This window comes from Ochotona princeps, chromosome 7 (assembly GCF_030435755.1).
Source record: "Ochotona princeps isolate mOchPri1 chromosome 7, mOchPri1.hap1, whole genome shotgun sequence".
In the NCBI taxonomy this organism is placed as follows: domain Eukaryota; kingdom Metazoa; phylum Chordata; class Mammalia; order Lagomorpha; family Ochotonidae; genus Ochotona; species Ochotona princeps.
The window spans coordinates 16,030,708-16,048,491 of NC_080838.1; the positions used below are offsets into that span (position 1 = coordinate 16,030,708).

General features: G+C 39.4%; 1 protein-coding gene across 1 annotated transcript in view; it reads right to left on the reverse strand.

The window, feature by feature from the left end:
- Nucleotides 1-1,732: 1,732 nt before the first annotated feature.
- Nucleotides 1,733-17,784, reverse strand: part of ZNF330 (zinc finger protein 330) — a 96,974-nt gene continuing 80,922 nt past the window's right edge. Inside the window, exons 2-10 of the mRNA XM_058666826.1 lie at nucleotides 14,561-14,689; nucleotides 11,753-11,772; nucleotides 11,585-11,655; nucleotides 9,336-9,415; nucleotides 6,900-7,026; nucleotides 6,374-6,478; nucleotides 5,187-5,233; nucleotides 3,781-3,898; nucleotides 1,733-2,413 (exon numbers count right to left, since the gene is read on the reverse strand). Of these exons, the coding sequence (XP_058522809.1) occupies nucleotides 2,136-2,413; nucleotides 3,781-3,898; nucleotides 5,187-5,233; nucleotides 6,374-6,478; nucleotides 6,900-7,026; nucleotides 9,336-9,415; nucleotides 11,585-11,655; nucleotides 11,753-11,772; nucleotides 14,561-14,680 (966 nt within the window). The 5' untranslated portion in view covers nucleotides 14,681-14,689 and the 3' untranslated portion in view covers nucleotides 1,733-2,135. The remainder of the gene's footprint in view (nucleotides 2,414-3,780; nucleotides 3,899-5,186; nucleotides 5,234-6,373; nucleotides 6,479-6,899; nucleotides 7,027-9,335; nucleotides 9,416-11,584; nucleotides 11,656-11,752; nucleotides 11,773-14,560; nucleotides 14,690-17,784) is intronic.

Here is a 17,784-nt window from a genome sequence, read left to right on the forward strand (position 1 = left end):
GTAAGAGGTCTTTCTCTCTCTGCTTTCAAATTAAGAGAAAAAAAAATTTTTAATCAAAGTGGACACCCTTTTGCGTCACCTGATAGATGGGCCCAGAACACTTGCATCTCCAGGTGACATATGAACTCCAGAAGGCTCACAAAAGTCACGTCTTTACGTTCTTCAGAGTAAGAAGTATAAGAAGTATACTAGGATAGAATGTGTAGGGGAAGGGAGGGAACCTTTTAAAACTTAGGGCACAGACCAGTATGTCCTCACCACTGAAACCCTACAATCTTAACAGACGTAGCACTAAGTTCCTGAAGTTTCTCTCTTGAAAGTTCCTAAGATTTACTTCCTCCCTCTGAAATGTACATATCTCACCAATGCCTTAGTTTTCAAGCCACATCTGACTCACCATTATCCAAAAGACATTATACAAAAGACAGTCATTATACAAAAGACTGATGTTTTGGACATTGATATAATTTTGGTGTAACTAACAAGGATTAGGTATAATTAACAAAACTCTAGCATGAAACATTGTTTTCCATTCTGTGTGAATGCAAGTTTTTTTCTGATTAAAGGAAAACATATTCGCAAAATCCAAGATGACATTCTATGTCCTTGGGAGACAGACAGCTCTCCTAGCCTCATCTAACACAGTGATTGCCATCAAGGCCATGACTTGATCAGCTTGCAGTTGTCTGTCACCATCTTCAGGACACATTCGAATTCTTTATAGGCCAGATGGTAAATTCATATATTTCATGGGACCATCATTGTCTATTTCTTTCCAATTCAGGCCCAGTATCTCTGCAACTGAGTTTTGCTTAACTTTAATTTTTCTGAACCCTAATTTCAAGCATGGTGAAAATTATTCACAAGAATGACCTGGGGATAGGGCAAAGCTCTACAGAGAGAACACATTGCCTGGGAAAGAAACTTCTGTATGCCATCCATGTGGAGCTTGGGAGAAAGAATGCTTCCTCTTAATGGGAAGAAATGAGCTATGACTGCTGGCTCAGAAAGTTCAGGAATCTGTTAAGCAAAAATTGTCAACAGCATCCATTTTTACTATCACGGTCTGAGGTTTTCCCGAGCTGTGCCTTATTTGACTCTGGCATAGCAGATCTGCCTTTAAAGTTTTCATCCATTCAGTCTATGAAATGTTTAGCTGGTATGACAATAACCACCAAGTTTCTCTTTGTTTGTGTCAAAATGCCTAAGAATCAGAAACTGCTTTCCCTTCTACCAAGCACACCGCCTCAACTCACTGTCAGTGTTATGTTCTCACTGGAACTTCAGCCAACAACTCTCTGTTCTCCACTTAGCAGCAATAATGGGATCTGGGCTGTGTATATTTGTGTCTACCAAATAATTAATTAATCACTGATATCCATTTATATAATTGGTATGAAATAAAGCAGTTTATCCCAAAGGCTGATATACCTTCCAAAATGAGTTGAAAAAATTGAGAATTGTTTCAAAGGTACATATGAGAAACAATTTATTCAAAAAGAAATAAAAGTTCCTGAGTAAGACATCTGTAATGATACCACTTGATATTATATTAAAAATGGTAAGTAGACACCTTTTTAAATACATTTAGACATTACTAATAGATATTGTTCAAAACACACACTGTGAAGAGATGGAATGAGTCAACTGATAAAACAAATACATATCTACTTAACATAAAATTTAATGAAAATTTAATTATAACAATACTTATTCTGTGAACATACATAAAATAAAAAATAGTTATCCATTTATTCACTATGTTTTATAAAATCTGATACAATGAATTCATAAGCAGTTTTTTTAATAAAACCAGTAATTTAATTTCAAGTAAATATATTACTGAGCTATTCCTTTATCCAATATAAATGGATCTAATTGGCAAACCTACTAGACTACTGAGATCATTAATAAACTAATCCATGATGCTTTATTTGCTTATCAATAAACATCTTACATTTGAACCTTGTTTTGGGTTTTAAGCCTGATTACCAGTTCCTATGAAAATGCCATGTGCTACACACTGGCCCAGTGTGGGGTTAGTCTTCTCATCCTGACCCTCTGCACATAGCACATCAAGCACACACGCATTCGCGCTCCCCGGACACACGGGCACGGAGCGCCAAGCAGCCGCCCTAGTTCTCTTGCTCCTCGTAGTGAGCATAGCCACTGGCATAGGTCCTTCCTAAATTCAAGTTTGTAAACAGATCTGACGGTTCAGCATCTGAATCCTTTCCACCTTCATCTTCTTCCTCCTCCTCATCCTCTGCTTCACCCTCCTCCTCCTCCTCCTCTTCGTGGTAGTTGCTCTCCCCGTATTTGTCAGATGAAAGGTTCTTCCAGTACGCGTCATACCCAGAAGCTCCGTCACCCTCTTCACCTCCAGCCTGCCTGCCAAATTTCAAGGAGCGCGCTACACAAAACAAACACAACAAGGCATTGTCGTTAGTCGCAATTCTCAACACGCTCATTCTTCCTCTAGAATATATAAAATTACATGAGCTTTACTGACTGCAAAGCTTGTATTTTCTTAGTTTTCTCATGACTAAGCAAATACCATAACAAATAATAAAACACAGCAGCAGCTTTCCATTAAATGTACACAAAGATAGAAAACAAAATGCACACAAAAATAACTAGAGATAATAAGGAGCATTAACAGTTAAAATACTCATCATTTGGGCAACTAACAGTTTATTTCTGAATCACATAAGCAATATAACCGCAGATTCCATAACGCTAGGTTTTCCCTAACACATTCTTTTACAACACCAATGTCCTTGAAAACAAAATCTTCTCTTATGCCTTAGTAGCAACATAAATGCTAGAACAGAAAATAAGAAAAATCAATCTCATCACATTGTGCTACCATGTCCTTAAGCACAGAACTTTCAGCTGTTCAAAATTATGACACCATTCTGTTTGGTAAAGAGTCAAATTTCTTTTTAACAAAACTGAGCTAAGTGCTTTTAGTAGTCTCCTTCCTCCCTGACTCACATAAAGCCAGAAAGCAATTTCCTACAGTACTGATGTATTATTGAAGCACAATGCTCAAATCCCACACACCTAAAAACAGTTTCAGGGCCCGGCGGCGTGGCCTAGCAGCTAAAGTCCTCGCCTTGAACGCCCCGGGATCCCATATGGGCGCCGGTTCTAAGCCCAGCAGCTCCACTTCCCATCCAGCTCCCTGCTTGTGGCCTGGGAAAGCAGTCCAGGACGGCCCAATGCATAGGGACCCTGCACCCGTGTGGGAGACCTGGAAGAGGTTCCTGGTTCCCGGCTTCGGATCGGCGCAAACCGGCCGTTGCGGCTCACTTGGCGAGTGAATCATCGGATGGAAGATCTTCCTCTCTGTCTCTCCTCTTCTCTGTATATCTGACTTTGTAATAAAATGAATAAATCTTTAAAAAAAAAAAAACAGTTTCAGAACAAAATCTGACTCCCAACTACTTATGATTACCAACACTTGAATATTTATAATTACTTCATTATTTAATAAGGAAACCTTAGCAAAAACAGAATAATCATTTTTCCACTTTAATTTCAGTTCTTACTATCAGTAACTATGGCAAAAAAAATGTGAATGTTGGTATATTAATTTAAATTGAAAATTTTTAGCCACATGCTTTTCAAGACTGTAAAACCACCCTTGCTTAATAGAACACACACATCTTTTCAAAACTGTAGTAGCACAAAAGAGAAAGTGGGAGTAAAGATAAAATTTGCCTAAACAGTTTGGAAAAGCAAAGTACCCTCTGGGCATCTTAGGAAGGGCCTTACTTGACATGCTGAGATCCTTGGTCTCCTGAGTTTCATGCCCACATTTAGGACAAGGGGGTTGTTTTCCTTTTTCTTGTTTAAACACCTTGCTCCTTGTATGATCATCACAGAAGCAAGCCTATAAAGAACAAGTAAAGATGCATGATTAAATAAAAATTTTAAATATGCAGATATCATGTCATATTTGAGAAAACTTAAAGATATAGATTTAGTAAGGCAGAGATAGTTTATTGGGAAGTTACATTCCTGATTTCAATTTAAGTGTAATGGTTTTGCCAGGACCTCTCTGAACCAAGATCTAACACAAGGCGAAGACTAACTATACACAGAGTATGACATCTAGGCATAGTATTCACTCAGAAATATGTAAATATTCAGAGTCTCTAATGACATAATGATAAACAGTCCTTACCACACGGAGCATACAGTCTAAATGGGATAGTGCAGAGGCAATTAAAAAACACTAAGTGAAGAAGAGGGGTATAACACCAGACATGAGATTCAGGGAAGACTTTGAGACACGCAGTCTTAGCTGAGAGCTGAAGGAGAGTGGGAGTGAAGTTGGGTAAGCACTAACTGAAGAGCGTTCTAGGCACAGGAACACCTTCAACAACCGGAAAACCATCTGGTGAATAGGAGTGGAGTGGGGAGCGCATCACAAGAATGTGAGAAGCAGAGAAATGCTACTACGAGGCACTGTACTGGCTACCTCTGCTTGGTGATCTAAAATAGAAATGCAGTAGACTAAGAAAACAATCTGCAAACCTCCCACTTCATGCCCAAACTCTTGTAAGTGGGTGCATTTTGACAGGGAGACCCAGGATGGGCATTTGACACAGCAGTTAAGATGCCTGCATCCCACAAGGTACCACGGTTCGAGTCTCAGCTCAAGCCTCTGGTCACAGCTTCTCGCTAACACAGACTCTGGAGGCAGCGGTGATGACTCAGCAACTGGGTTGCTGCCAGTCACACAGGAGACCAACAGCTGAAGAGCAGAAGAGTGGACAGAGGCTCTTGGGCTTCTCCCCCTCTCTGCTATGGCTGCTGCTATCTCATTCTGCCTTTCAAATAAACAAACAGCAATTACACACATTTTACACAAATACACACACATTTATAAAATAACTTTGACCAGAAAGTTTTCCATAAACACAGGTGTATGAAACACTTAGCCAGGACTCGAGAGACTTGTGCTGACAAATCTACCCCAGCTAAGTCACTGGGTAACTAATGAAAAGCCACTGAAGTTTTAACTTAAATATCAAAATACAAGAATTAAACTAGATAGCGTTTAAGGTCCTATATAGGCTAAATACAGCTACAAACAATCCAAAAAGTGCTACAGGAATATATAGACTAAAAACAAAACTTAAAAAAATACATATATATATATACAATAACTATACCTTACAACGGAGACATGAATGCTGACCAAGCCGATTACATGAAACACCTGTGGAAGAGAAATGCATCTTCAAAGTCTGTCAGTAATTCAATTCTTCTGTTGTTCCTTTGTTTTACAAATCGTTAGTCCCTTACGGGAATTGGCAAATTACAATTCGCAATTGCTGGCTTTTGGGTTCAAATTCTATAAAACACACAAGGCACCAAACTTCAAATAACAATTCAATTTTGCATTACATATTATGCAAAAGTCTAGGAAAGATGCAAATATGCTAATAAGCCATATGCTGTGGGATGCTCTTTGAGAATTGCCTATCTAAATATTGCAAGCATTTGATGCACATACATGAGTTATATATACATGTGTGCGTGCACTATCCATGTGTTATGTGTCTATCTCGCATCAATGGCAATAATTTTACAGATGAATACAGGACTTAGTATTTCTTACTATATTAACAAAAATGAAAGGAAACTAGTATCTGGGGGGGAGTAAGTCATTTTACTATGATAGTAACCAGTATTTAATAAGGACTAAATGCTGGATACCACAAAAGGAGGCCATATACAGAGTCTCATCTCAATTGACTTTTTGATAAAGAAGTTTTACACAATTACTATGACTATTAACCTGCTCAGCAACACTGGGCCAGCCCTGATTGGAAATTACATGAGAATTATGTGTGCAGGTTAAATATAGACTCCTGGCACCAACCACAGACCTAAAGGACAGAAGTTCCAAGGAGATGCCTGGGCACCTATATTTATTTAAAATCTCCACAAGAATTTCTGGTGCACACTCATGTCTAAGCATCACTGGTACCAACTAGCAGGCACAACCTAGGTTGTCCTGTCAGTTATCTGAAGACATCTGGAAACAAGAAAAGGAGTAGGGGCAGAGGTTTGGTTTATTACAATTTCAAGGTAAAAACGACAGTTGGTAGTAAGACCCATATATATTACAAAGTCCTGCAAAGCCTAATCCCCCAAAAGGAAGAGCCGAAATCACCACTGTCCCTCTGCTGAAACCTGCAGGACTAGATGTCAATTTTCTTCTAGAAACAGAAAATAGATGTTAAGTTAAATTAGTTACAAAAGACTATACAAAAATTCAGTTTCTTTTTCGTTAATATTTATACAACCCAGAATCTTAACAATAAAGAACATCTCATATGCAAACCAAACTTACATTTAAATGTTTCTGCTTCTAAAACCTGGCAGCTGGCTTGATGCTCAAATTGATCATCTTCACAGAGAAAGTTATGGCAAAAAGAGCAACTGAATATTCTGCCTCCTATTGGTTAAAAATGTACAAATTGAAAATGATTAAACAGCTCAAAAGGACAAAACATTTCAGAGGTACACCAAAATTACACATCACAATCATGTATCAAAATTACACAGTAATGTCTGTTCTAATAACAACTAAAACAAAAACTACTGAAGTATTGAGACTGAACCATAAAAATGTGTGATTTCATTCTCCTTTCACAACTCACATAATACATCATCTAAGAGCCTATCCACTCCCCCAAAATTCCTCTAGTTACCCGCTAAGTACAAAGTACCAGAGTAAGACTGTTTGCATAGATCTTCCTCCCACTACACTGACAACATCAACAGTCCTACCCATCAGGGTTACCATGAGCATTTAAGAATGTTTAAAAGTCAGCTGTCACTTACGGCAACACTACTGCTTATATCTCACCACTTACCATGATCCCAGACACCGCGCTCACACTCCACGCACTCAGCATCAGTTAGCGGGCAGGCACACGCATGTGTGCTGAGACACTTCCTCCCATGGCACACCCAGGCTTCACAGAAGTCACAAATTGCACCCTGCAAGCAAGAAACAAGAAGACCTATTCACCAGAACATGAACAACTGCAACAATTACTTCAGCAATGGTAACCATCCAAACCACATATCAGCCCTAACAACAGTAGGCAGCTTTAACTAAAGATTTAACTGCTCACTCTAAAGATTCAACCACCTCACCAGTATTACATAACCACAATATACGGTAAATAACCATGATATAAAAAATGTAGCCATAAATCAAAACAAGAAGTTAAGGGAGAACATATACTTACCATATAATTAAGTCAAGGGAGTTGGGAGTGTTCCCTTCAAAATAAATTCTGATTCTTGTGAAGTTTGAAGCCCACAGTTTTAGCTTGCTTGTCTATCTAATAATCCCTGTAACTAAAATGAATTTTTATCTACTACCACTTCTGATTTAAGATTACTTCTCCTTATAATTCATCGTCATATAGCATTTTCTAAAACAACAGAAAACACTCAACTTCTTCCAGTTCCCCTTTCCTTTTAAGGAAATCATTTAATTACATTCATCAGTAACAAAGTAACAAAGTAAAATACAAGGAACTATGCAACAATTCTATGTAAAGAATTTCATATCAAGACATGTTGGGCTCTCAATTCTACCTCCAATTCTATACCAACACTGGAAGAATTTTCTTTCTATGACACACTGGCACCTACACAATATTAAAAACCTAAAAAAAGCTGACAGTAGATTAGATGATTGCTTCTTTACAAATAAGAAACTTGAGGCCCAAAACTAAAATCAAGGTCTTGATTTGGACAACTAGAGAGAATTCTAAATCTAAGTCTTCTGTATCTCAATACAGAATTCTACTATTCAAAGTCCTGAGACAGAAGTAGTAAAGACTGATTATCAGTGAGTGTAACTGCTAAATGCTCAGGTATAACTTTATCCCCTGGGTCAGTCAGGGGTCTAAGCAGACACTCAGAGGAGGTCACCTAGGAAATCTAGCAGAAATAACAAATACAGGGAAGGGTTAGGGGAAAAAAAGGAAAAAAAAAAAAAAGGCAAAGTGTGAAGTGGTTACTACCCCGTAAGAGAAAGCTTATAAAGTGAACTACCTGCCGGGCCCAGCAGCGTGGCCTAGTGGCTAAAAGTCCTCGCCTTGAACACCCCGGGATCCCATATGGACGCCGGTTCTAAGCCCAGCAGCTCCACTTCCCATCCAGCTCCCTGCTTGTGGCCTGAGAAAGCAGTCGAGGATGGCCCAAAGATTTGGGACCCTGCACCCGTGTGGGAGACCCGGAAGAGGTTCCTGGTTCCCGGCTTCGGATCGGCGCGCACTGGCCCGTTGTGGCTCACTTGGGGAGTGAAACATCGGACGGAAGATCTTCCTCTCTGTCTCTCCTCCTCTCTGTATATCCAGCTTTCCAATAATAATAAATCTTTAAAAAAAAAAAATTTTTTTTTAAAAAAGTGAACTGGGCTTCGCAGCGTGGCCTACTGGCTAAGGTCCTTGCCTTGATCCCATATGGCCGCTGGTTCTAATCCCGGCAGCTCCACTTCCTCTCTATCTCTCCTCCTCTCAGTATATCTGACTTTGTAATAAAAATAAAATAAATCTTTAAAAAACAAACAAAAAAAAGTGAACCACCTGCCTAAATGGAAAAAATGGTCTTGCTCATAAGTGAAAATTATACAGATTCCACAAAAATATTTTCTACGTAGTCTAAAATTTAGACCAGAAGTAAAAAAACCACAATACAGCAAAACTAACACATTTTAAAAGGAAAATATGTTTTAGTAAAAAAGCAAACAAAATGCATCATAGAAGCCAACTGTTCTATTTTTAAAATACCAAATTTCCTTGGAAAAACCTACATTTAATGAAGGGACTGTATGCTAATTATACATACTTCTATAAAATGTAATATTTTTCAAAACAATTATTAATCCTAGGTTCTTTTCAAAGTAAAATAAGGTTGCTCCTTTAACAAAGGCTTGAATGTTGTTAAGCAGTGTTCTCAGTATAGTAAATATTATTTTATATTTTACAGTCTTTTTTAGACATTAAAAAGGTACTACTGAGAAGTTCTGCTTAAACCAACAATGAATTTAAGTTTCCACTCCTTGGATGTTGTTCAACAAGAAAAAAAGGAGGCCCAGACAAGTGGGTAATACGGGAAATACACTACAAGCCTGTCACAGATAACCCAGAGCCACAGACTGAAGCTAGGGACGAAACAAAGCTACACAGGGAAGACATAAAAAGCAAAAACAGAACACACACAACGGTCCAAATCACTTTTTCTTATCCTTACAAACCCACTGTTCTACAAAATAATGATACAATACGTACCACCATTGCAAGGCCAGTACTGTACACACCAGCATGCTTTATGACACAATCAGAAGATTTCATCATGCACTTTGTTTTCCCTAGTAAAGAAAAAATTTTGCACTATTAGTCCTTCAATATAGAATATGCATTCTTTTTCCTTTTAATTATTTTTTCCTAGCCAAAGTTCTTGTGGAAATAATCTAAAATCAAAAAGAGTGAAACTGGTATTTTACCGCTTAAATAAAAACAGATAAAACCAAGATTGTATTACCTGAATCAGAAGTACCTAGGTTAGAAACTATCGAATCTGCTAAAATATATTATAGAACAAAATAATGTAAATTATAAGTGACATTTCAGAAACCCTAACTGTAGCATATATCTAATGATTACTTTTCTTAAAACGTTATTAATTTCCAGATGGGTAGAAGGACTTTAAAAAGCCCCATTTTAAATAAGCTTTATATCTATAATTTACAATGAAAACAGTCTTGTCTAAAGTTAATGTTTATTCTTTTCCACAGAATATTGCAAACCAAGCCAAATGCATTAGTGATTATTCAACTCATCTAATACACTTTTCTGTGTACAGAAAATTACAAACAGGCCATCAGATATTCTAATTTATGTTCATATGCCAAAAGCACAAAAATATGCTAAAACAAAAATACCACAACATAGCCACAAAAAGTTCTGATCGAAATTACCAATCTAAAAAAAGTGTCAGTAAATCTGCTCATTGGATATTAAATGATGATTGATGATGACATATTAACTATCCATGTGAGAGTTCACAAAGTGGAACACAAAAGAGACACGTGCTCAATGCTTTCCTAAATAGCAAGGTTAGGTAACAGGAAAGGGGAGGAAAAACGAAGTAAAGCAGCAGTCATCCGACGGCAGCGTATCTCACATGGCACCGAGCATAAATCAGTAAGGAAGAAATGCATTCAAACAGAACACTACGAAATTCAAGCCCAAGACCCGGACAAGAACTTGTATCTTAGTCTCCCAGAAAATTTATTTTCTCACTCTATATTCATATTCCTTACATAAAACAAAAGTGTAAAAACTGGCAGATGGAAAGAATTCCATCTAGACACTCTTCTCTTTTTCATTAATTCTAAAACTAAAAGATGACTTCTCTGAAAGCTGACACTGCACTAGATAATAATCAGTGTGCAGCTCTAACAACCTGCTGTGAAACTATCATTCAGAAACATACATAAATGAGCACATTCCAAATGGTTAAACCCAACACTACTATTGCGAAGCGAAAAAGGAGAGCTGTTCAAACAAATCTCTGTGGAGCAAAACCAGAGTTAATAAAAGTGACCAGGTTTCCTTATTGCAGGTCTTCTGTATACATAATGTACAAATATGCACCAAATCTCACCAGTGAGAATGAAGGTAAAACCTGCAGCACTTCTGAACTACATTTTTCCAGTAACTACTTACTGCTGTTGAGTGTTCTGCATCAGACTATTTATAAAACAGTAACTTTGCTGCTCTATGAAATACCATTTACCATTGTATTATCTCAGGAAAGTTTCTACCTATACTGGAGAACTGGGGACATGACTTAAGAAACTCTATTTCAAATACTTGTGAATACATTTGAGCAAACTCAAACATTAGCAACATTTAAAAATCTAGAATAGAAAGATTCTCAACAGCACACAGACTACACACAGTTTTACCAGGAATCCAAATTCAGAAAACAGCAATAGAGGGGTGCGCATCTGGAGCAGTGTAAAGGCACAGCCTGGGATGTGACTCTCCCGTGTGCCCGGGTCAGCTTCCTGCTGACGTAGAAGAGGCTGGACCCAACAGAATTCCAGGTCCCTGGTTTTAGCTTAGTCCAGACCCCTTAGTTCAAGACTCTGAGTAAACCAGCAAAATGATGATCTTTATTTCTCTGCTTCTCAAATAAAAGTTAAAAAAAAAAAAAAAAAGATTGACAAAATTGAAGCAATATAACAAAAACTTCAGAAGCACTGAATATCTTTAGTCTGCAGTCAGTTCTGTTAATATTTAAAACAAGTTGTTGGAAACCTGGACGTAAATATTACTATAAATATTTCCAAGATTATATCAGAGGCAAAATTCAGATTTGATAACTTTTTGGTAGGCAAATAACATCCTATGTTGTTTTACTAATAGCAATGCGTAACAGAATTATAAACAATAATAAAAACTTATAAATTCAAACTAATTGACAAATATTTAAGATAAAAGGCATATGTCCTTAATTATCATCTACTTACCACACTGTGCACAAATTGGTAACTTCTGTACAGAATTACAAAAGTAGCAAAATGCTCTATTCTTCTGTCGTCTAGACATGTAAAATAAAAATTTTTAATTATGGTAAGTCTCATATAAAGATGAGAGGTATAATTTTATTACGTATAACAGGAGTAAATAAAATTTACCTTTGACATTTGTCACACTCCTGTAAAATATAAAACCAAAACATTATGTTTTTGCTAACTGAAAACTGCAAATTTACTTGCATTACAAACAAAACGCTCAGTTTTTCAATCTAAAATCTAAGTAATACTACTCCAGGTTCTCCAACCCACCCACAAATACAGTATCTAGAGATATTTAAGCAATAAAAGTATTTCCTAGGTACTTGTGCTGCCACAGTAGAGGGCATGGCCTTATCACAAAGTAATCTAAATATAATGGTGCTTTTTTGACTATTGGTTATGGAATAATATACTACAAAATGGAGGCTAAAAAAATAAATAAAAACACATAGGCTTCACAGAACGCCCAAATTCCTAACCATGGCTTTAAAAACTCCCCACAGTCTTTACAGACCTTGCTGATATAATCCCTCCACATTCAAGTCAGAATAGTAGTAAATTCTCCATGCTGCCTTTTATTCTTCCCTCACATCTTAGTTTAATACTTCATCCCACTCTCTCTTCCATCAAAGACCATGGCTGGCGCCACAAAGGTGTAGCACCCTCTCTCCCTTTTACCCCCCAGCTTCTCTGCTCCAGCAGTCATCTGGCACACCAGACAGGCATTTCCCCCTGCCAGGCAGGCTACAATAATGCATGAATGTGTATTTTTATCTCATGCTATTAAATAAATCCTGTTTCTATTTGTATACCATGAAAAGAAAATAATAATACTTTTCCACAAATCTACCCAATACAAATTCTGGTAACAATACCACTTACTCCAGGAACTGTACCCCCCTCCAAACAGGCTCAACTTTCTCACCTCTTGGTCCTAATTCATTGTACCTTTACTGATACACTTACTAAAATACACTTCTCATCATAGGTAGATATGCATGCCATATTACATATTAATAAGCAGTAATTACTTACTGCATTGTGTGCTAAGCACTTTTCTGAAAAAGATCCTGACACACAATGGGAGGCCTCACTCCCACAACTGTGCTATATAATTCTGGCTTCTCTCTCCCGCATAACATTTTAGTAATGGCACAGGCACTAGTTCAAAGCCAACTTAACAGAGTCCTTTCTTCTCTGAGTACAACAATATGTGATGTAAGACACACAATTTCACGATTCTTTCCTCTTCCAGCTATGTGAGCTATTTCATTATCATTTTTGACATTTATCAGCAACTAAATCCTGAGTAATAAATAGCACATCTGAGCTATAAGTTTGAAGAAACAGGAACATGTCAGTCATCTACGTATTCCCCAAAATATCTAACTTAGTGCTCAGCACAGACTGTACAACCAATACTTACTGAAGAAAAGCACAACAAAGGGGGAAAGGGGCCAGTGAGGATAGGAAAAATATAATTCACAGATTCATAGTCAAAGAAAGGAAAGAGGAAATGATCACACAACCTTTTGCTTTTCATAGCTTTCATAATTCAGATCAACCTAGAAGTTATCAAAACTACCTTCACACATCTCACACAGCAGATAAGGTAACAGAACAAGAAACCAAAAGACATGCCAAGAAGTCGGAAAGTTCAGAAAGGAGAAATCACATGAGTTAACAATTCCTAAGAGAAAATGACAACATTAAACAGGTATTTTTCAGAGAATAAAATTCAAATGGCAAACACACACATGTGGAAAAATGCTCAGGATTTCTAGCCATCAGAGAAATGTAAATAAAAGCCACAATGAGGCTTTACCTCAACCCAGTTAAAATGGCTAACATCAAAAACCAAAAAATAATAAAATCCTAGGGAAGATGTGGATAAAAAGGTACCCTAACCTACTGTTGGCAGAAATGCAAACTAGCACAATGACCCTGAAAGACAGCAGGGAGATCCAAAAATACACCTACCACCTGACCCAGCCATTCCACGCCTGAGAATTTATCCATGGAAATGAAATCAGCATGTCAGTTACCAATACCTTCTGATTTATTACAGCTCAATTTAAAATAGCTAAGATATGGAATCAACCCAGATATCAACTAATGACTACATAAAGAAAATGTGATATTATATATATGTGTGTGTGTGTGTGTATATATATATAATAATTATACACACACACAATGAAATAGTACTCAGCCACAAAAAAAGAATGAATTCTGGTCTCCTTCAAAAACCAGATGCAACTGGAGACCACTATGCTTAGTTAAATAATCCAGTCCCAAAGAAGACAAATATGGTTTTTTTTTTCAGTATGTGGTAGCTAATACAGAATACAAAGCAAAAAGATCTTATCATTTATTTGATTATTGTTTTTAGCCCTTGTTTATTCCACTGTGGAACAGCGGTCTTTCTACTTATTTGCTGAACATTATTATGGTTATTGGTACATTAAACCTGTGGATACAAAGTAAATTCAAATTAAATTATTGCAAAATTTAAAGGAAAAAATAAAAACAGGAAGGAAGAGGGATTCGGGAAAGGAAAGGAGAGAGAAGGAACCATGGTCACCTCCTCAGAATTATGCCCATGAAATCTGTTCTCTTTACATTAAGTTTTTAAAAAGGAAAAACTGTAATCATAACAAACTGAGTTAAGGTATACAAAAACGTTACATACTTCTTACTTTTTAAATATCTGCCACCAATAGCAGATTTCATAAATATTGCTCCATCAAAACATACCACCATTCATTGTTAAGTGAAAACAGCGAACATGCCTCTAACACACATTTCAAATTCGGTAATCAAAGGCACTTGTGGCCACAACATTCACTGAACATTTTTATACATGTGATTTCAGGTAAAATACGACGTAATTTTTCAACTGTCAGCTGACAGCAGACAAGCTGTTACCATTGCGGCATTACACGGGTGTTTAGCCAAGTCCACGGTGCCCCGGGAAGCCCTCAGCTGTTTCTCACGCTCCCGGCGGTTCTCGGCCTTCTTCCTGGCCCCAGTCTTCTTTTTAGGCATTTTTCCCTCCTTCCACACAAGAGAACAGAAAAGCTGTAATTGCCAGGTTGCCTTTAATATTTTAGTGAATTAAGGCCTAATGGAATGAAGTGTTCTTGTTCTCAACTTTTTAATAGTTTTGTCAGATTTACGTTAAGCTTGAGTCTTCCAAATAAAATAGATGACTTTCAATATAAGACACTCATTAGCACACTGTCCAAAAAATGAAAATGGATCCTATCCTGTGTGGCACAGGAACTGACAACTCCTGGGACGCCCACACATCCGAGAGCCCTGGCCAAAGCCTTGGCTCGGCCAGGGAGGTCAGCGCCTCATTAATGCAAACCCTATAGGACAGTAAGTAGCCGCTCAGGTACCTGGGTCCCTGCTACTGACATGGGAAACAGGGCTGACTGTGGGCTCAGAGGATGGACGCTCTACACACCACTCACTGCCTTTCAAATAAGTAGTTATTATTCTTACTACTTATCATAAAAGCCAAGATAGTTTCTTTACCCACTATGAAAGTTTCACTCACGTTAAGGATTCTGCTTCTAAGTGAACAAAATTCATTAGGCATATGTTAACAGAAAGGCATTAAAGAGTGCAATAGTTATCCAGCTTAAATAACTTTCTTGAGCTATAAATTCGGATAACCTGATGGTGCCAAACTTTGAAAAACAAAATTGCTTTCTTTAGGCAACATCAAAATAAAACAGATCAAGCCACATGACACCTTCAGCTGCAAGGTCGAACCACTCTCCTGCAAGATATTAAAGGTCTGACAGTGGCTTTGGAAGCTAAAAAACCCTCTCTCTCCATGCGGCGAGCATACCGAGGGAACTAGTTTCAAACTGAGGCTGCGGAGCGTACACCTTTACCACAGACCAGTACACCAATCAGAAGGCTTATCAACCGGCTTTCGTCGCTGTCAAAGAAATACCACCTTTAGAAAACATTTTCCTAAATCTTAAGTTGTGTGGGACGTCCTGTCAAGAATCAAGCAGTACACAAGATGGGGCCATGTCACGGAAATACACGGACAGCCGAGGCAGGAGGAACCTAAAGCCCCCACGTGTGCCGACGGCACCGAGCAAAGTTCTCAGAACACAATCTCGAGACCGCGTGGGTCACGTCTGTCCCCCGGGGGTCCTCGGAATCCCCGGCAGAGCCCACCCTCACAGCTCTCTCCCCCTGCAGGACGCGGCGGACACCTGGGAGCGCATCCCTTCCCGCAACCTGACGCGGGGCACGGCCCAGGACCCCGAGCGGGCCCGCGGGGAGTGGAAGCGGTGCCGGCAGCCGGCGGGGCCGACCCCAACTCGGCCACCCTACCTGGCGCACACGCCGGCCCTCCGCGCGGCACTCCCGCGGCCGAGGGGAGGGCGTGAGGCCAGCCCTGCACCGCACAGCAGCCGCCCCGCCAGGCAGCACTCCAGCCAAGGGCCAGCTTCGGACGCCGGGAGACAGGCCGGACGTCCTTTGACGTCAGCAGCGTCCTTACGGCGCATGTCGACGGGACATGGCCCGCCCACTTCTACGAGGACCGCCCCGACTGGGCTCACCTTGGCCCGTGACTCACCTGCTGGGGCGAGCAGAGGACCTGCAAAGGGAGGGCAGACGGGGGGGAGACGGGTGCTGGGGAAGCGAAGGAGGGGCAGACAACGCAACCACCGTTTCTCTCTCTCGCTCGCTCTCTCTCTCTCTCTCTCTATATATATAGGTATATAGATATAGATATTATTTTCAAGGAAAGAAGAACTCTGAGAAGAGAGAAATGCAAAAGGAAGAAATACATGAACTCACAAAGGAGTACCCTCTCGTTGCTCCCTGCGTCTTGGGAGCGTCAAATCCCACCTTGCCTGGGTCGCTGCACCAGCTGTGCCTCCTTGATGCCTGTGACATCCTCCACGTGGCTTCTTTCCCCTGGACCCTATACTTCCATTTCCGTTCCTTTCTCTGCCCCAGCTGTGTGCTCGCGCTGGGTGACGGAAGCATGGATGTCCTGCCCCATACAACCTGCTTTGCTCTAAGCGTCTCCTGAGCAACAGTCGGTCCGGAGAAGGGATAGCCAGTCTTGGCACAACAGGGTCACATCTCATTTCTCCCTGGCCACCCCGCTTTATTTCAGGGCATATTTAACTCCTTTTTGGTAGAAGACTTTGGAACCTGTTGTCGACATCTACCATCATGATCAGCACATGAACATCTAGGTGGAAGGCTCCTCACCCTTGGGTCCTTGAATTTTTCACCTCCAGCAGCAACACCACTTTCCTTGGTTTTCATGAGCACACTTTGGGCCTCGTCATTAGATGGAACTGTTCGCCGAAGCCCAAAACTCAAATGTCCAACCTCACGGCCTACTGTCTTGTCAACTCCTCAGCTTTCTCTTCCAACAGAGAACCAGGAAGTGTTTGTCTCTTACTCTCTCCCTGTCAGCCATCCCTTTGGCTTCTCCTCTTCATCCTCCTCTTCTTCTCTTTCGTATTCCCAAGTGACAAAAGAATGTATCACTCCCGTCAGTCTGTCGTGGTGTCTTTCTGATCATTTAATTAGAACATTTCTAGTTTGGTTACATCTTTTCTTTCTTTTGTTCTCCCTTTATTTTCTTCCCTCCTTCCCGCCTTCCTTCCTTGCCTCTTTCCTTCTTTCCTACTTCCTTCTTTCCTTTTTTCACTGAACTTGTGAATATGGTTAAGGGGAAAACATCATACCATCATGATTCTATTCCAAATTAATAGTCTTCTGCCTCCTCAAGCCCGTAATGTGCCATTCAATCTCTGTGTTTTCCTGATGGGCTCTAAAAATGATGTACTCTACAGTGGTTTTGTCAAATACGACTGCTTTCAGCAGAGATTCCCACCTTCTGTATCACAAAGAGGATAAGGTAGTATCAATAATGGCTGTTCTACATCATAGTTTTTTGCTCCAGTCAGCGTAAGCACTTGACATGTGCAGTGTTGATTGCTCATTTCACAGGCAGAGAGGTTGTTGCTTGTACTAAAAATACATGGTTGGCTTGGCCATGTGACATTGCAATTCTCACATGTTTCTGTCTCAGGACCCTTTTGAAAAACTAAAAACTGTTAGAGACTCAAATAAGCTTTTATTCAGATGGATTATAT